The sequence below is a fragment of the Eptatretus burgeri genome, chromosome 9, assembly GCF_056783735.1.
Source record: "Eptatretus burgeri isolate ZD-2024b chromosome 9, Ebu_testis_v1, whole genome shotgun sequence".
NCBI classification, from domain to species: Eukaryota; Metazoa; Chordata; class Myxini; order Myxiniformes; family Myxinidae; genus Eptatretus; species Eptatretus burgeri.
In genome coordinates this window covers 35421065-35442058 of record NC_140969.1, presented here as the reverse complement: position 1 = coordinate 35442058, position 20994 = coordinate 35421065, and the positions used below count along the sequence as shown (strand labels likewise).

The window sequence follows — 20994 nt, the reverse complement described above, 5'->3', positions numbered from 1 at the left end:
TCTCAATTCACCACAGGAATTCACGGCATTATTTAAAATTATTTTGTAAAAGTCATAAAACCATAATATTCAGCCATCCACGAACAATCTTTACATAATCCGACAGCTTAACAAGTAAGGCATGTGATGAGAACCTTTATTGGGATAAAAAATAATTTTTAAACCTCATCTTTGTGGAAAAAGCGCCACGGCCTAGATCTAGCCAAGGCGCCCGCGGCCATACGTGCCAGGCGCCCTCAACGTGAAACATTCATAACTCGACGAATAAAAGCTCAAATTGCACCAAACTTACCTTATTATTGCGAGCTCACGTTCCCTGTTAGTGGGTGAACAATCCAACGCTTGGCGAATTCTGCTTCGCAATGATAGGAAGAGCCGACATCGAAGGATCAAAAAGAGACGTCGTTATTGACGCTTGGCCGCCACAAGCCAGTTATCCCTGTGGTAACTTTTCTGACACCTCTTGCTTAAAACCCAAAAAGTCAAAAGGATCGCGAGGCCACGCTTTCAAGGTCTGTATTCGTACTGAAAATCAAGATCAAGCGAGCTTTCGCCCTTCTGCTCCATGGGAGGTTTCCATCCTCCCTGAGCTGGCAGTCACTCCTGCCACTTGTACACGAAATAGGCCGTTTTCTTGCACTTGCAAGTGGCTCAAATTTATATGGCTCAGGGCTAGAAACTCCATAGTATAAATTCCCATCATCCTCCGACTCGTCCTCGGCAATATCGGAATGAAAACACTCAATTTCATGGCCACTGAAATCACTCTCTGATTCGCATCTCGCCATTGTTCACACGCTGTTTCCGAATGTTCACGAAGTTTTCGGAGAACGTGACGTCAAAGCATCTTCGGTAACTTCCGGACTGTTTTTCGATCACTGACAAAAGTTTTGACTTAAAAGTTAATTTTAGCATATTTTGAGTTTCAAATGTAAGAAAATAATTGCCTAACGATTATTAATGTACTTGCAACCTTCAAATCACGCGAAGTCATCAGCGACCCAAAACCTGCTCTTCAAACAAGGAAATTAGGAAACCAATTGGCCTGTCATTGGCATGTGGCACTCTATTTTCATCTATTTTGCTACAGCTTTAAACAACGATCTTCTTGATGTTTCACAAAAGTCAAGCAACCCAATCTAGACTGGGTGACCCAACTTCAGTTATAAGTGTGTGAATGAATAAACAAACCCACAATCATTACACCACAAACCAACCCTTTCCTCGAGCCTCCAACAGTTGAAGTAACTTTCATCAACTGTGTTATTGCTGTACAGGGAAACCTAAGGGTAAAGCAACTCCCTCCACCCACCCAAAATGCACTTCAAATGTCAGACCTGGGATGACCTTGTGTGCTGCAAAGTCCCGCTGGGCGAGGCATGGTTATAGCTGCGATCTTCTGAACGACAGTGAGGTGGGTTCTGACGCTTGTGACTCGCAGTGGTCTCCGAGATTGCAGTGTCAAAATTTGTCTTCCAGATCATTATCTGCAGGAACAGGGAGAGGGAAATGTTTGCCATCCATGGAAGGATTCATGAGATTCCAGGCAAGACAGATTATATAGATTTATTTTTGTCCTCAGTCCAACTTTCATGGAAAAGCTAATACAGGTTTTTCATAAACAGGTGATGAAACCAAAACATGATGGGAAGAATAAAAAATCACTGCACAAAATGGATTCTGTGTCCAAGGTGTGGAATTTGGTTTCCTAAACATCCAAAAACCAGAATTCATAGAACACCTTACCCTGTACAGTTTTGTGAGAAAAATAAAAAAAAAATTTTTTTTAAATTAACATGGGAAAGGTCTGTGAGCGGCAAATTTGATTGGCCGAGATGATGTAAAATGCTGAAATATTTTGTCCAAGTACTGCTGAACGGAAGGGTTTTGAAAGTGCGAAAATAGTGATTTGTGTTCTGCAATATTAAAGTAAATAATTCAACTGAAATAAAACATGTTAAAGGTTGTAGAAATTGTTTTTTCGAAGTTTACCACCTTGTCTTGTCTTTTATAACTGTCTTACACACCAACTTACTCACGCATTACCTCAGTTATTCGTGCCTGTTGTTTGTGTCATTTATGACATCCTGAAAACAAGAAGTTTCCTGTTTGGAATGATTTACAATTTTGTTTGACTGCCAGACAAAAAATAATAATAATTCCACTCCTCTGTGCGTATGTGCAATTTTCCAAATTCAGATCCAAAGTACTGCTCAACTGCAGGTTTGTGTTCCGATTGATGTTCTGATTCAGGTTCAAAATATAACATTCAATTTAAATTAAGTTGTTCCTCGATCATAAAGTGACATTGGTAGGCAGACGGACAGACAGACAGACAGAGTGAACCAATTGCTTAACCCCACTTTTCACTTCGCATACATGCGGTTACTAGTTGTAAAGTTACTCTTTCACACAGAGGAACACTTTATGTACATCACTCAATGTGAATCGAAGTTAGACAAGCTAAATTATTAACCTGGGAAGCAAGTTAGCATGAAGAGCATGGTTCATGATGCTGAGAACCTTGGTTCAAATTCCCCATACTGTGTAGATTTGTCCACCACCTCCTCCCCCTCCCCACCCATGAATATCATTGCAATTCACATATAAACATATAAATATGAGGTCAGGTATAGGAACACGTGCCGGAGCAGCACGTCGCTGCGTCCACTTTCGTTCGGTATTCCAGTGGCCTCCGTCTCGCCATCCCCCTCTCCTGCCGATCAACCTGCTGCAACCACGAGACACGCAGTCATCCCATTGGCCTTCTCCACTCATGAGGCTCCCTTGCTGAGAGAATCTGGTGAGCAGGATCAACGTCAGGAAAACGAGCCACATGTCCATACAGCCGCAGCTGATGCTCATGGACGATGCAGGTAACAAATCTCATTTGAGTCTCTCTCAGCAACCGCTCGTGAGACACAAAGTCTGCACAGTGACAGCCAAGGATTCTCCAGAGACGTGGTAGCAAGGAAGTTAAGTGTTCATCGCAGATCCCTGGTCAGAGTCCAAGTCTCACGTCTGTAGAGCAAGACTGGAAGCACCAAGGACCTGAAGACTCAGACGATCGTTCTTCTGCATATGTACCGACACAGCACCACACCCCATGATCCAGTGAATCCACGACTTCCCAGGCCCGACTCTGCCGTCTATCGACCTCTGGCTCACAACCTACGGAGACATGAATATCACTGCTAAGTAAAGTGAATCTCTCTGTGACCTCAATATCCTCACCTCAAACAGGTACAGACAAGATGGCAGCATCCAAGATGTCATTAAAAGCCTGGAATGTTTGTTGTGACCCAGGAAACCCACAGTCCCAGAGGCTCAGATTCCTCATTCAGTGCCTCAAGAGCCCCCAAAAGGATTTCTAAAGTCTCCGCAAAGATGACTGCATCATCTGCAAAATCACTGTCAGAGATCTTGACATTCCCAAGCGATGCACCGCAGCTTGATCTCTCCAACATCTTCCATAAAATCCAGTCCATGGAAGTATTGAAGAGTGGAGGGGCCAGTACACACCCTTGATGCAGCAACATCTCCTGAAGTTCAGCATGTCATACGTTGAAATATTGCAGAGGCTACGCCCAAACTAGTTGAACCTAACCTGGATACGAGGCTTACCGCTGATATGACTAAAATGTTTCACCCAGTATTACTTCATCGCAAAAGATCCTTCGACTCGCTCACTTAACTTTTTGGATTTATTTTCTCACCCTCTTCCAGGCTCTCTCGGCTCCAGCTGCACACCACTCAGTTTGGGGCAGCATGAGTACCCATCATTATGACTCCGTCCTCTGCATACTACTTCTTTTTTTTTTCCCTTTCGCTTTGCGAGCAGGATCATCTGCTGTTGCTGCGAGTCACTTATATCGATCACAGTTCCTACAGTACTGCATGTTCTCGTCTTTTGACGACTAGATTTCCTGATGGCTTTATCCTGTTTGAGCTCCAGCTCTCCCAATAATCAGGCCACGGCGAAGATGAAGCATGAAGTACTCCCAAAACCTGGCACTTTGCGTGTACAAGTCCATCCACCAAGAGAGGATTATCATGACAGGTCAATGGGTGGCAGTGTCGGTACACACTCACAATTGATAACAGGACGCAGGGGTGAATTGTACAGAGTTTTAATGTTCGAAAAGATGCAGGTGAAAAGATTTACCAGTGGGGAGTCACTAGTTGGCTCCCTGAACCACTTGGATGTACGATTCAGCAAATATATGTCTGCCTTATGTCCCATTTCATATAAACATGGCACATTCAGCTACGGGACCTGGATCTGGACCCTTCTCCACCCCTCCCATCCCATTCTCATCAAAATTTGTACAACATCCTCCATGTGTCTGAGAACATCAATGAATAAAAAGTCTGAGAAAAAGTAAAGCCCTACCTCATTTGGTCTCAATAATTTTTAATGCTTCAAGAAAAAAAAAACACCTTTATACAATTTTAGGGTTGGCAGGATGCCTGGCCGAGAGATACACACACTCACCTCAAAGCTGTTTAGCCTGAGTTTGAATCTCGACCCACTATAAACTGTCATCCTGGTGTTTTGCAGGCAGGGTAAATTATCAATGAGCGTGCCGTCCCTTGGATGGACGTAAAACCGGAATCCCGTCTGCCAGCATTAATTGGGAGAAGTTAAAGACCCCATGTCTTTGCAAAGACAAGGCGAGTCATAACCAGCACTAACTACTGCTGGAAACGAGAGAGGAGAGAGAGGAGAGAGAGGAGAGAGAGGAGAGAGAGGAGAGGGAGGAGAGAGAGGAGAGAGAGGAGAGGAGAGAGAGGAGAGAGAGAGAGGAGAGAGGAGAGAGAGAGGAGATATATATATATATATATATATATATATATATATATATATATATATATATATATATATATATATATATATATATATATATATATATATATATATATATATAATTTTAACAAACATGAAGGCACCAATCACAATCCTTTGCTGTGCACTTGTCCCATGGTCTTGAAACAAATAATATTGTGTGTGTTGCTATTATAAACATGTGATAACACACCCATTGGAGAACTACAAACATTCAAGTATATTTTAAACTTTTTGTCTCCAAATAAAGATTGAGGTCTCATGGTGCCAGATGTGGTCGGAAGAGTATGACTTAAACAATATCTACGACATTCTGATATGCTCAGGCACATAAGAGATTTGACATTTATGTCTGGCTAGTATCTCTATTTCCCTTTTAGCACTGTAAATGATCCTCCATCATGCTACAGCATGCCTGGAAGCAGACTAGCGGTCAGCATTTCATCAACCTGTGTCAAGCAGTCCAAAGACGGGACCGATCTCTGATGCTATGCTGGCATAAACACTTCAACAACAAATCTGCTTTTAAAATCTATAAGATGAAAGACAAAGATGCTGTAATTGATAAGAGGGAAATAAAAAATATCCCATCAGAGATGGGGAATCCCCCATCATTGAATGAGAAAGGTCATACATATTCCAGATAATGAGGGAGGTGAATTGGAAACAAGACACCATTTGGTCATCATCTCAAAAAAGTTCCCCAGGGATGAGGAACGGAGTAACCAAAAATAATTGAAATCAGATAAGCGGTTTTCCATTTATTACAAAAAAAAACATTTTTTTCAAGATGGCCGCCCCAGTCGGCCATCTTGGATCCGGCCATGCCCAAAATCAATAGGGTTCTTCCTTTTCAAGTGGTACATGTGTGACCCAAATTTCAAATCGATATGGCGAACAGTTTATGAGTTATCCCACTCACAGCTATAAATGTTGACGCCCAGACGACCCGGGTGACAACAATATCCCCCTTCCGCCACGCGGCGGGGGATAAAAACTATAAAAATAAGTGAAGGAGGGTGGAAAGAAATATCAGCATCTTTTGGACATTCTGGGACCAGACAATCTTACGAGTCCCTCCAATTGAAATGTTTAAGTCCTTCCACCACATTACCAGCAGCAATCATCGCTCTTCGGGCCACCTGATGATTACAACTCTGACATCATCAATCTGCTCGCATGCACACAGATGACACGGCATGGGTTCACTCGCGGTGCGAAAGGGGCATCCAATGTCCCCGAGTGAATTGAAATTCCCCTGGGCATGGATTCCACAAGTGCAGTGCAAACATACCATGAAACAACTATCCCATGATGTGCGCTTATCCCATTTTGTTTTGTACGATGAACAAGCTGTGCGCGAGTACTGCAATGCGTGAGTGTGGCATATACTTTGTTTTAGAATGAAGGGAAACATGGAAAATGTGGGAGGATATGGGGTAAGCTGCACACGAGTCAGACGGACTGAAATGAACTTGTATTTATCTATTATTCTCGAATCAAACAAAATATCATACATTTTACCATTAAAAAAATCCAATTCTATGGCTTTTGCTAATGAATAAAAACACCTCTCAGGGGTGAGCAAGGGCTTTCAGAAGAGATCAGGCAGGAGTAGATGAGGTGAAGCAGCAGCTAGAAAAATTAAGGAATGAGAAAGATGCAGGGCCGGATAATATGCATCCTAGAGTATTGAAAGAAATGGCAGAGCAGGAACTGTATATCCAGGAATCCAGGAACTGTTCGCCATATCCAGGAAGAACCCTGGAATTTAAATTCCAGATAAGGTATCGTCATCGTGCACCATCTGTCCGTCCGTCCGTCCGTCTCCTTTTTCCGACTTCTCCGGCCAAACCACTGAGCCAGTCCAGCTGAAATTTGGCAGCAACGTCCCTCTCCTGACTGGTAACAGGAGTTGCAAGCTTGTTCTGATCACATGACTAAGTAGGTCAAAATGGCCAACTTTGTAAATTTCTTCAAAAATCTTCTTCTCCAGACCCACCAGACAGAATCCTACCAGATTTTTGTTAAAACATTAGGTCAGGGTAGGGATGTTAAATTGTGGAGGCCATGCCAATCGCATGACCGGACGTTTGTCAAAATGGCAGTCACACAAATTCCTTCCAAAATGTTCTTTTCCAGACTTACCATTCAGAACGCTATAAAATTTGGGTTGCAATATTAGGCCAGGGTAGGGATATTAAATTGAAGAAGTCACGCCGATCATGTGACCGGAAATATGTCAAAATGGCCGATTGAGCCAACTTTTGAGAAAAATCATGCAAATTCCTTCAAAAACCTTCCTCTCCATACCCACCACTACGAATGCTACCAAATTTGGGTTACATTAGGCCAGGGCCAGATAAAATGCAGGGACAGTGGTCCTATTTTTTTTTTATTATTCACTTTCAGGAGCTACCTGGCGTGCTTTTCTGGGCAGTGGTTTCCGTTGTGAAAGAGTAACAAATGCACAAAAAGAAAAAAAAATATATAAATTATATTCCATCGTTTTCAATGCACATCTGCCAGAACCCCTACATAGTCCCCCCCACCCCACCCCTCCAGCGCCTTGTTGGGGGATTTTTTTTTGTACCCATGATCTGACCGCGAGTACCCCTAATCAGCAATGGCCACCAACCCAACCCAGAAAGAGCATTTTCCTGCAAAGTAAATGCCAAACTGCAACACTTCCGGTCAACACCATCGGCTGACTGAATTGGTTGTGGACTTCAGTGCAGAGGAATTAAAGTTTGCTCTAGAAAGCCTGAAATGTGGGAAAGCACCCAGACCTGATAACACTCACGCAGAGCAGTTGAAGAATGCCAGCACTCACCTACTCCTCTGGTTTAAATACTTCATGCCCTACTGTCTGTCCTCACTCAGGATTCCAAAGCTTTGGAAAAGGGCCAATGTTGTAGCCACCCGAAAACCGAACAAGCCCAGAGACATCTCAAAAGAGTTACAGGCTGATATCGCTGCTATCTTTCCCATTCAAGGTCCATGAGAGGCTGATCCTTAACAGAATAGAACCACTTTTTAAGGTCGTACTCCTACCAGAACAAGCAGGCTTCAGGAATAATCGCAGCACTGAATATCAGATTCTAGCTGCCACTGACATTACTGAGACTGCCTTTGAATCAAACCAGAAATGTGGGGCTGTCTTCTTTGACTGGTCTTCAGCATATGACACAGTCTGGCACAGTGGCCTGCTGATGAAGCTGCACGAGATACTACAGGACCACCACCTAGTCCACTTTATCCAAGTCTTGACCTCCATCCACTGCTGCAGAGTCAACCTTAATGGACAAACAGGCAGAACCCACAGCCTCAAGAAAGGAGTTCCGTGAGGCTCACTCTTTGCACCTGCTGTTCAATGTGTACACATCAGAGCTCCCCGAGTCAACAGGTACTAAACATGCCGAAGCCAATGACCTTTCTATCCTGCATCCCAGCAAGTCTTGAGGAAGTTGAGGCCACTCTCAGCTGATTCTATGGACTGCTACCACCACCAATGGTGCCTATGTCTCAATGTCCAGAAGCCAGTCCACTCTGAATTCCACCTTCAGGCAGCAAGGTGAAGCAGCAAGGCAGCCTGCTGACAGGCAGCAAGAAGTCCAGCTAAATAACATCCAGCTTCCCTTCATGCATGCTCCGACCTACCTTGGCATACAAATGGACTGGTCCCTGGCCTTCAGGCAGCATGCATAGAAGGTGGCAGGGAAAACAGCTGCTGGAGTTAACCTCATCCACAGACTTTCTTGCAACGACTGGGAAGCTGATTTCATGACCTTACACAATTCAAAACTATCCCTTGTACACCTCCCTGCAGAATACTACGTGTCTGCATGGGGAAGGAGCCACCACATTAACCACATTAAAGTAGATGTGCACTTCAACTCTTCCTTTAAGGGTCATCAGTGGATGCCTCTGCCATACTCTCACTCATCACCTTCCAGTCCTTAGGGCATCCATCCCTATCACATTGGATGAGTCGCCATCACCAGACACGCAGCCTTCAATGCATCTCAGAACCCTGACCACCCCTTGCACAACAAGCTAAGAGAAGATACACCTCCCCCACCCCTCCACCCCCTCCCCCGCCCCCACCACCCTTCTCAAACATTGAAAAGCCACAATGCCTTCACGAAAGTAGCTCAAACCTACATCACAGAAGATGATGGGCTGTGCATGGTAGGTAGATTGTGTGGACGGGTGATGATACGGAGGTTGGTGCAGTGTGGGCATGATGCAGGTGGCCTATTATTTTATCGGTTTCTTATCAATTTATTCCAGATTTATTTATTTTTTTCCACTCAACCGCTGCAAACTGTTGGGTCTGGGGCATGCTGGGACAATTCAACATGGATTTGTATAAAACTTCCAGATAGATGGTCTGGGCCAAACGATAGGTGGGCTGTTCGGAACATGGACTGTGAGTGGAGCATGGGTGAGAGGCTGGGCATGGGGGAGTATTTATGGAAATGCACTGGTGGGAGGAGACATGTTTATTTACAGATACAGAGGAGAGAGAGAATACTGTATTTGATGGGGGAGATTAAGAGTGACAGAGAGCAGGATAGACTGGAGATATACACTCGCCTCTGAGCTCTCTAATGTGGGTGAAAATCTTGACCCAGCTATGAATCGTCACCCTGGTGTTTCACATGCAAGATAAGGAATCAATTTGCACTTCCCAGCAGCAGTACATTCAAGCTGGAGGACTTTTCTGCCAGCATTAGCTAGTGGATATTAAAGATCCCATGATGTCCTTCATAAAGAGTATGCTAGCTATCTCTGGCACCCTACAGGGGACACTGCAGCAGCAGCACAGCCTTGCTCTGAGCAAATAATGGCAAATTCTTGCCAAGTGCTGCGTATGAAAGAAGGAAAAAAAAAAAAGGAAAAAAAATGAGAATTTAAAAAAAAAGGAAAAACATGATTCAAAGTGATTTTGGCAATGTGGCATTCCAGTGCATATCACTGTGTCTTTCCTCGTGGCAGACAGCTTGGGGATCTTATTGTAAATATGATTTATCAAAGGATGGTTGTAAAAGTCATGACTGAAAATATTAATAACAAAAAGATATGGAAGGATAATTTTTGATGCAGCTCCAGAAAAGGAATTTGTCATGGATTCCATCATTCATGTGATTCTCATCAATGTTTTTACAAGTATTCCGATACCTTTGGAACATTTTTCCTTGACTGAAAAAAACTGCAACTTTTGGTTCCTTAAGACTCTGGGTATATCCAAGTGTTTTCAGAAGGATCGTATATTCCTGTTTTTGAAAGTTTATCCTCTACGTGTCACACTTCTTCCAGTGAATGACCCAACTAGCTTTGGGTCGCATTGACAAAAAGTCTGTGAAACATGCCCTTTGCGTATCGTTTTCAGCCATATTAAAACAACATAGACAGGTTCCTTATCAACAAATACACGATGCTGAAGTTTCATGAAAAAAAAAATAACATAACGGGGAAGTGATCATATGCTTCAACATTTACGATGCGTACGGCTACGTCTTTCTTCTTCTTCGAATGTATCATACTCAGTCACAGAGCATTGGTGCTGCTGAAGCAGCTCCCTAAAGCGAGGGTTATACTGGGTGGTTTGCTGTTGTCCTCCCAGCAGTGGTTCGGTCAGGAATTTGGAACTTGGCCAAAGTGTAGGCAATAGATCACCTACTCTTCGCGAATGACATCGTGGGGATCTTTAATGTCAACCAACTAATACTGGCAGACAGGATGGCCGGTTTAAGGGATGGCACACACATTGAATCACCATGCCTGTGAATCACCAGTATGACAGTTTATAGCTGGGCCAACATTTGAACGCAGGCGAGACAGCTTAGAGGAAAGTGCGCATACCTATATGCCATCCTGTCAGCCGGCTATGTCTTTACACAGATTTAAATAAATATGAGGCAATATTTTGAACAGTTCCATTCGGTCGCATGATGGATGAAACAAAGTGGAAAAAAAACATGGACATACCTGCGCATCAGAACCTCCTGATGCAAAATAAGCACCAGAGTGTGAAAAAGCAACAGCAATGACCGGGCCCTGTAGGAGAAAAAAAGGTTGGATACACATGAAACCACAAGTCTATCGTCTTATACAAAAATAAACCCAAAACAGTGAAACCGCCATGTGGTTTACCGCGTGGCCATGTAGTGTAAAGAACAGCCGTCCCTCCACCAGGTCCAACACCTTCAGAGTCGAGTCATTGGCAGCCGTTATCAGGTAACTTCCAGATGAGTGGAATGACAGGCCGTTAATACCATCATTGTGCACTGAAGGGTGGTGGCACAAATATGTGGTGGTGCAAAACAATGCACGAAAAAGCACATCACCACCTTTCTGGTTGTTAACATAACCAGAATCTTTCTATCATAGACCAGAGCAGAACCTCTGCGACACATCTCTCTATTTCTACGTCTCGACCTCCACCTATCTCTCTCTGCCTCCAGATACCTCTATTTCTTTCAATATCATTGCAACCACCATCTCCATCCCCCCAAAAAGAACTCCTGACTTGCATTTTCTCAAATGCTTTAACTCTCAGCCTCCCTATCCCGAATATCCACCTCATCTCTTGCTCACTTTCATCTCCGTTTTTCCCCACATGCATCTTCAGTCCCTCACTTTCCAAACATTCCTGCCATAAACCTCTCACATCTTCAACTCTCTCCATATAATCTGAAATCGGCACCAAATCATCTGCAAGATAAGTCCCAAGGTAACCTAATTTCTACCTCAATAAGCACGTCCATCACCACCACAAGTTTTTTAAAAAGGACTCAGAGCTGATCGCAGATATAAACCTGCCTTTATGTCAAATGCCTCTGAGCTACCATTGTCAGTTCTGACTGATATCTTGACCCCCTCAATGCTTGACATACAAAAAAGTACTCAAAAGGAACAGCAGATCACACTCACATTGGTAATACTGCAGTAGTTTGTTCGTGCGAACGTCCCAGATCTTGATGGTGTTGTTTGTGCCACCGGTGGCGATGGAGGTCCCATTTGGATGGAAGTCGACATAATTCACAATGCTGTGCAAAACAGTTTCACAAGCGAACACACTCTGTGTGCATTCTTCTGAGTCAGCAGCCAATGGCATAGTAAGTGCCGCATATAATCACTCAATTACAATACTTAAAATAACTTCATGCTTCCTAAAAAACACTCAAACAACTAATCATGAGCTGCTATTAAAGAAGGCTCACCCTTCATGCTCTTTGAACACGTGAATGCAAGCCCGACTGGAGCGGTCCCACACACGGACCGTCCTATCATCACTGGCAGACACGATCAAACGCCCATCAGGGGAGAACCTGCCGGCAATGTACACAAGGGTGAGTGGAGCTTTAGAGAGCAATGCTGCAAAGGTCTACAGAAGTGTTACGGCTGTGGAAATTCGCAGATCACCATAAAGGACCTCAGATCAGTTATGACGCTAAGTTCATGTGCAGATAGGACTCCACCGTGGTTAAAAGGGGTTTGTTCGTGTTCATCGGGCTGCGACTCTTTAAGATAGCCGTTTTTCTTTTTCCTATCGTTATTTTGAACAAACCTCCACGCAAACAACAAGCCGCGTTGAAAACCGTCGAAGGCGAAAGGAAACCAGAGGAGTTCCGATAGGCGCGCGGATTTTTCCCGCCTGTTTCTCCGAGGAGGGTGACAGAGGTGGGGTGGGGCGGCTCGCCCCCGATTGGTGGACGCGCGGTGTGACGCGGTCGGGAGTGAGGAACACCCCTTTTTGGGAAGCTTCCGGAAGGGAGGTGGAGCCAGAAATGGGGCGGAGCGAAGGGCGGAGCCCCGCTCTATAAAGGGCGGAGCCCCGCTCTATAAAGGGCGGACACGCGCGGGGCGTGCCCTCTCTGCCCTCTTCTTCTCTCCCCGGTTCACGCGCGCACCTTGGCGCGCCCTTCTTCTCCTCGTCTTGTCCAGGGTGCATGCTCTGCTCTTCTTGTCTCGTATGCTCTCTCCTCTTCACGGTTCATCCGCTCACCTTGACTCGCGCTCCCTTCCACCTCGCTCGTTCCCGCGCTCGTGGCCCGGCGCGGCCTGTTGGTGGGAGACGCAGACAGGAGGCGCCGCAGGCGGCCTGTGGTGGACCTGTGCGTGCGGACGAGGAGAATGTCGGAGAGGATTCACCAGCCGCAAAAGGGAGGTTTTCTTTTCTTGTCACTTTTGTATGTGAGTTTGTGGCGCCAGTCTGTCAAGTAAAACTGGTGAAGTAACTATACATTTAATAACTATAGTTGGTCGTAACGTCTTCTATTTCTTGCTGTACATATTACATGACTGCCCTTGCTTGTTGTGTGTATGTGCAATACATGTGCTTTGTCGAACTGTTCCTTGTCGTTGCGTCCTTTCCTTTATTGAAAGTGCCACCTTACCTCGTGGAATAATTAGTGAGGGTTTGAACACCTGGGTAAAGTAATCTGAACAGTCGAGGTCCGCGATAACACCGCTCGGTTATCCCTGTAGTACGGAACGAACCGCTTAAGCGGTTCGTGTCCTGAGCCGACCTGCGGCGTGGTGCAACTCCTCAGTAGGTTACCCGCACGGGTATTTAGGTATATCGACATTCGGCGATTCACCTTATTTCGCGCGGGTAGAATGCGGACTGGGTTGTGGTGAGGTTAAACCCCCACTCGTGACTCGCTCCTGGCGATAGTTCCAAGGAGGGTCACGACTGAATTGTCCGACCAGTGGGCGACGCGGTCACGATTAGAGTTACGCGGCCGGTCGCACACCAGGCGGACCAGAATTCGTAACACACGATCAAACGCCCATCAGGGGAGAACCTGCTGGCAATGTACACAAGAGTTATGCTGGTGAGTGGAGCATTAGAGAGCAATGCTGTAAAGGTCTACAGAACTTCCATCAACCTGTTTGCAGAAAACCTTGCATGTTTAACATCAGTTTTGCTTGAACCCCAAAAAAGTCCCAAATATTGCGTATATATATATATATATATATATATATATATATATATATATATATATATATATATATATATATATATATATATATATATATATATATATATATATATATATATATATATATGTATATATATATATATATGTATATATATATGTATATATATATATATGTATATATATATATATATATGTATATATACATATATATATATATATATATATATGTATATATATATGTATATATATATGTATATATACATATATATATATATATATATATATGTATGTATATATATGTATATATATATGTGTAGATAAATATATATATATATATATAGATATATATATATATAGATATATATATACATATATATATATATATATATATATATATATGTATATATATATATATATGTATATATATATATATATATATATATATATATATATATATGTATATATATATATATATATATATATATATATATATATATATGTATATATATATATATATATATGTTTATATATATATATGTATATATATATGTATTTATATATATATATATATGTATATGTATATATATATATATATGTATATATATATATATATATATATATATATATATATATATATATATATATATATGTATATATATATATATATATATATTTATTGTTGCGGATTCGCGCCCGCCGGCGTGCGAACGGCCACGTAACTCGAATCGCGCACGTCGCCCACCGGACGGACAATCCAGTCGTGACCCTCTCGGACTAACGCCGGGAACTAGTCACGGGTGGACCTTTCGGCCTCACCACGATCGTGCCAATCGGCCCTCCGCGTGGGATAGGGTTGCTCGCCAAATTTGACCTACCTAAGTACCCACACGGAGGGTAGACCGGGCGATCGCACCTCGCCACAGGTCGACTTCGGACACGGGCCACTTTAAGCGACCCGTTCCGTACTATCGGGATAACCGAGCGGTGTTATCGTCAGCCCCGACGGTTCGATTAATTATCGGGCGTATCCAGCCCACTACCAACCCTTTACGTGAAGTAAGATGGAGATTCAATAAAGGAAAAGACGAAGCGAAACGGGAAAACAGTTCAACAATAAGCACATTTATTTCGCGATGAACGGAAAGCACACATATACAATTACACCAAAAGCAAATGTAAAAGGAGAAGAAACACACAATATTACACAAAAAGCAAATATAAAAGAAGAAGACAATGCAGAGCTATCCGACTACCGAGCACACGGCAACACTTATACAATTTTACTTCACAGACGGCGCCGACAACACATATACCCAAAGCAAAAGAAAAGGACCACCCTCAAGGATGAGGCGGGCCTGGGGCCGAGACCGCGTCGGGCCTACCCGTCTGATGATGAGACGCAAAGTGGCGGTGGCGCCCCAACTCCGCGGGCCTAGCGGACAGTGTCTGGTAGGGGGTGGGAAAGGGGCCCCCTTGTCGCACTATCTCAGCGCGGGGGGAAACAGGAGGGGGGTTGTTGATGCTCGGGGGAAAGGAGGATATCTCCCTGTCTCGGGTCCCGCGACGAGCGTCTCCACCACGACCTCGGTCGCGCCGCCGGCCTCTCCCTCCGCAGTTCCCCGACTCCGACGCGAGCACCCCCTCAACCGCCTTCGCCGCCGCCGCCTCTCCACAGCTTCGTCCGATCGCCCTCTCCATCTCCTCTCTTGACTCGTCCCAACTCTTCACTGGCTCCGCGAACTCCCAACTGCGAACTGCGAACTCTCCCCTCCGAACTCAACTGTTTGGCGAGCGCGGCCGTTTATATCCCCCGTGGCTTCGCCCCCCCACCTTTGACCCTTTACCTCCGACCCTTCACCTCTAACTGGCTCCCCATTGGACCGAGGAAAAGTGGGCGTGAATGCTTTTTGATCCATGAATTTGCATATAGCGACCACGCTCCAACGCCCTGGAGGCGGGGCCAAATCGCCCCACGCTCACCGATAGGACGGAACAGAAGTGGGCGTGAGTCGTTTTTGATCCGTTTTCCTCGGAAAGTCTGTGATGTTTCTGAACACGCTGCTCGGTGCGCGCCCTGCACGAGTCCAGTATCGGTGCCCACAAGTGGCGCAAGAATGGTGGTGATGCGATGGTGGCGAGTTGTGACGGTAAAGGTCGTGGCTGTTGTTGTGAAGCGGCGTTGTGGTTGGTGGTTGTTGTTGTGAAGCGGCGTTGTGGTTGGTGGTTGTTGTTGTGAAGCGGCGTTGTGGTTGGTGGTTGTTGTGTGATGGCTGTTGAGACGTGGTTGGTGGTGGTAGTAATGGCGGCTGGTCCAAAATAAAGATAGTAAAAGAAAAACGGCTATCTAAAAGGGTCGCAGCCCGCATGAATGACATTTATTCCCTCTAAACAACGGGTTTGGGCCTAACTACACATATACTTACAGAGATATCTCACCTAAGGGACCTGAATGGTGGTTTGTGAATTTCGTCAAACACAACACTACCCCCTCCCCTTTTTACAGACTCGTCCCGAGTCGTCAAATTTTCGCGTGCCATCATGTGTAGTTTTCCCCTAGTACATTTTACCTACGGATCCCTGAGTGCGACATTCATGGTATTCGTGTCCCCAAAATAAATAACCTGAGGGCTGAGTAACTACCTAAACAAACTCACTCACACGGACGACTTAAATAAAATTGCCGGCGCTAAGACATACATGCCGGGGGCGCACTCATATTTACAGTACATCTTAACCTTACTTACAAATTTTACACTAAACCATGGCCCAGGATCATTGAACTCTGCAAAAAGAAAGCAGTTAGCAGGGAGCCAGGCTGCCCACATGCAGTCTCTGGCTCAAACAATGCAGGTGACAGGGAACGTGGCCGGCTGCTCACACGCAGTCCAAGGCCTTCCCTTTTGAACTGAACGCAGTGAACTACAACGGTGCATGGGCTGCACAAACGTAGTCTCCGTGCCAGCTCAAGTGGCACACGCAATGAACACAACGAATGGATGGATGGACACAAACACGGTGCACGGGCCGCCACTGCAGGCCCGTGTTGTCGCTGCCAACAGGGCAGTTCTCGCAGCTTGCAAACTGTTGCTTTCTGATCCTGGCGCACATGGCAATGAACAGGGGGGGGGGGCAAAGCAAAATTGAATGGGGCTGGTGAACGTGGGCAGTGGGCATGGCAAAGGCAGCAGGCAAACACAGCCCGCAGAAGAAGGCCGCTGCAGGCAAACACAGCCGGCAGATGAACTGGCCGGCACAGGCCTTGAAGTACCACAGCTGCAGATGATCCGGCCGGCACAGGCCTTGCAGCAACACAACAGCTGCCGATGAAGTGGGCCGGCACAGGCCTTGAAGAAAAACAGCCAGCCGGCAGATGAAGCTGGCCAGCCTTTGCCGTTCAGTGGAGGTTGGTGGAGGGAGTGCGGTGGTGCTGGCCACTCGGAAGGCGGGCTCGGACCTACCCTACGGTCTCCCTCCCAACCTATCGCCTTTGCCTGTCACTGTCGATACCCACTCCCTTAATTTGTCAAACCCCAATTTAGCCCCAACTTATTTTTTTATTTTTACTTCCCCACTATAAATCGTCCCCTAACCCCCTTTATCGTCTTTGTTCGGCTAACCTATCCTGTCACCTAGCCTACTCCCAACCCCTACGTTCCCTTCCCGGAGGGGAATAAGGGAGAGCTAACGTCCTGTGTCGAGGCCCAATCCAAGCCTCAGAATGGCCTCCCCAGACTTCAGCGATCTATAACCAAAGTGGGTCCAGCGGCCCACAACGAGAGCGAGGGGATGGATGGTGCGGAGGGGTACACTTCCTAATCTACCCTAACCATTTAACTGTTAAACTACCCCGGGGCTTCCAACAAGCGCCTCTCGCTTAAACTATTGGTTCTAACAACCCAGATTCCCGTCGCCTGTGTTGGTGTCCTCACAATTTCGGGCCTCGCCCCCCAATTTTCTCTCCGTGCCCTCACACGGTCTCATGGCTGGGACACGTGGCTCCCTTTGGCAGGCACGACCCTCTGCCGAATCTCCCGCTATGGCACCCCCGGGCACTACACTGCCTCCGAGCCTACCAGCTCCCTAACACCGGGGAGTGCCCCCCATGGCACCTCCCCTGAAACGCACACGTGGCAGGCTGGCTTCCCAGGCCCCTTTCCGAGGGTCACCCGTGCCCACAACACTGCCCACGCGGCTAATGGCGCCCCGGGCCCCCGCACCAAGCAGGCGCACCTGTGCCCACTACGCTATCCCGGCCCCCCATGGGCCCTTGGCCTACTACGGCCGACTAGCCTGGTGCCCGGGGTACCCACTCAGCGATACTCACCTTTCGCCACCACGCTCCCAGCCTGTCAACAGGGCTCCTGCACCCCTCCAAACGGGTTTCGAGCCTACTTCCCCACCAACAACAAAACGACTTCCATATTTGTTAATTTGACTAACCCCCTAACTCACTCTACACTGACCCCGGGGTCCCTTGGGCGGGAGTCACTCCTCCCCCCAATCACTCATCGCACCATGCATTCCCCATTCGCTCCACTCACACAGACCCGCTGGCCTCACTCACTCACCAAGCACATGCTTCCACTTCACTCACCAACTCTTCAACACACTCACCGCTGAACTCTGCCATCCTTCTAACTACATCCCCTAACTAACTCGTGCTCCCACATCGTCCCTTAAACTACAGCACGTTCCTTTTAACACTACGTAGCTAAACTACGTCCCCGCTACACATTCACTGTCAGTCACTGTTCTCAAATGTCCCAAAAATTATTTACCCAACCTAAATCTGACTATCATCCCTCTAACTAATCCATTCCACGGACTCCATGAGGACTTACCCCTGCCCCATGAAGTCGGTCTAACTAAGCTAACCCTTCCCCCTAACTAGTTTCCATCCTGTGCCCCGGTCAAGGGGGTCTTCCACCCCTTGCCCAGGAATCCTGTGCACCCGAAAGTGAGGCTTGCTTTTTTTTTTTTTTTTCCACATGCGCAGCACCAGCGCGGCAACTCACAGCTCGCGCACTTTGCACCTGCCCGTGACGTCATGCAGCTGCACGTGTTCCTCGTCCCTCCTTGGACGGTACCATCCGGCAGGGATACCCCTCCTGCCGGATTCCAACCCCACGTGCAGCCATGACGTCACCGTGCGCATAAAAAAACACAAGCCCCACGTCTCGAGGGGTTCCCCACGCGAACACATGTGCTTTGCCCGTTGGAGCTTAACACACACGATCGCGTGGAGAACCCGTCCGGTCCAAATCCATAATCCTGCCTAAACTTTGTCCGTCCGCAGGATCGGCAAATCCACCGCTGGCGTTTCCGGACCGGGACTTCACTCTCGCAAGCGAGCACGTGGGGGCCTCGTGCGTTGCACAGCACGGACCTCGTGCTCACTGCTGGGTGAACCCGGCACGGTCCCCGAAACAACTACAGCCGCTACTCGGCTTTCTTTCTTCTGTCGCCATCGTCGTCGCCATTCGACCCACGCACACCTGCGTGTTACGACGCTCACACTCCATTCCATTCCATTCACCCCGGGAGACGCGGCTGCATGTTCACACATGCCCACCGACATCTCCCTTACATACCGCTCTCTCACACACACGGTCTCCCTTGCACTCGGCCGTTCACTCACGCATGCCATCTCCCTCGCACACGTGGCTCCACTCACTCGCGGCCTTCCACTCACTCGTGCCATACTACTCACACAAACCACACCACTCACACACGCGGGGGCACTCACCCGCGGTTCCTCATCCACACACCGTGCCTCACTCACACACGCGGGGGCACTCACCCGCGGTGCCTCATCCACACACGGCGTGCTGGGAAGCACGTACTCCGGCACAATCGCCACCACACCACTCACACACGGGGTCGCTTCCACACACAGGGACGCACTCACACCTTGCACCACACACAGAGGGACAACCACACTGGGGATTCGTGTCCCCACAAGGGTCTCCGGGGCCTCTATACCCCCCAAGCTCTCCGTGCACCTGTCCACAGCACTCCTCCCCTCGACCTCGCAAAGCACGACCGAACTCACCTGGTCGTGACTCGCAAGGGGGCATACTCCCTCCCCTCGTTCCTGGAGGAGGCCATCCCGCTGCTCGCACCGGGTCCCTGCACGGTCCGCGAGCTCACCCCCATTATCCTCCACTACCTCCGTGTGTGTGTGTGTGCGTCATTTACCCCGTCTTCATCGTGTAGTCTTCCCTCTATCGTTCCCATCTCCCGTGTCTCTGCCAACTCAGTCACCTCTTCACCCTTTACCTCCCTTGTCTCAACTATTATTTCCGTTGTCGTCACCTCGTGTCTTGTCTCACACGTTTTGGTCTCCCCATTTAATTTTTCCCTTTCGGTCATCGTCACGACCCTCGCCCAACACGCCCCCCGAATTATTTTGTCACCCGCCTCCACCGCGGGCCCGACAGCCGTTGCACCCCCTTCCAGCTCGGTCGCTCCCACACGTGGAGTCGCCATTTTAGCTCCCTGGTCACTGCCTTCATGCCCGCCTGCAGGCTTCGGCCCATGTTCTGCGTCTCACCCCGCAGCTTTTTAGTTTCTTCCTTCATGTTTGTTTCCATTCCGTTCATTTGCTTGTTCATTCCGTTCATTTGCTTGTTCATGCCTTTCATTTCGTTTATAAATTCATTTGCGTTTGTATCCATCTTTTCGATCAGTTCCGCATTCATTTTTGCCAGCATGGTGAATAGCTGGGCCATGTCGGGTGCGCTTGGGTGAGCCGTTTCGGCAGGGATCGGGGGGTTTTGGCGGAGGGGGGAGGGGAGGTGTCATACACCGCGGCCGCTGCCGCACCTTTTTCGGGCTCTGGGCTCAGTTGGGGGAGTTCATGTTCCTGCACAATCAACATTTCCTGCACGGGGATTTCGTCCTGAGCCATGGATTCTACACATTACTGCACATATACATTTCTAATACCCCCGGCTCCCGCTCGCCTTGAGACGCCATCTTATTTCTCGTGAAGGGTTAATTTAACTCGCTCGTAATTTGGAGGGAATCGGGGGTCGCTCCTCTCACCCCTGGACCGATTCCCGTGAATTTAGCTGGAGACAGGAGAGCCCGTTTTCCCGTTCTCCGATACCAGTGCCGCGAGGAGGGCGATGAGTTTATATCGCACGACCTGACACCAGTGTTGCTGATTCGCGCCCGCCGGCGTGCGAACGG

The 20994-nt window shown here is 47.1% G+C and overlaps 1 protein-coding gene across 3 annotated transcripts in view; it reads right to left on the bottom strand.

The window, feature by feature from the left end:
* The window catches only part of LOC147019894 (uncharacterized), a 54051-nt gene that overhangs the window by 13558 nt on the left and 19499 nt on the right, over nt 1-20994 (bottom strand). For all 3 annotated transcript variants that reach the window (XM_085894708.1, XM_085894709.1, XM_085894707.1), the window contains exons 5-9: nt 12076-12183; nt 11786-11901; nt 11006-11139; nt 10841-10909; nt 1338-1487 (exon numbers count right to left, since the gene is read on the bottom strand). In XM_085894708.1, coding sequence (XP_085750834.1) covers nt 1338-1487; nt 10841-10909; nt 11006-11139; nt 11786-11901; nt 12076-12183 — 577 coding nt within the window. The remainder of the gene's footprint in view (nt 1-1337; nt 1488-10840; nt 10910-11005; nt 11140-11785; nt 11902-12075; nt 12184-20994) is intronic.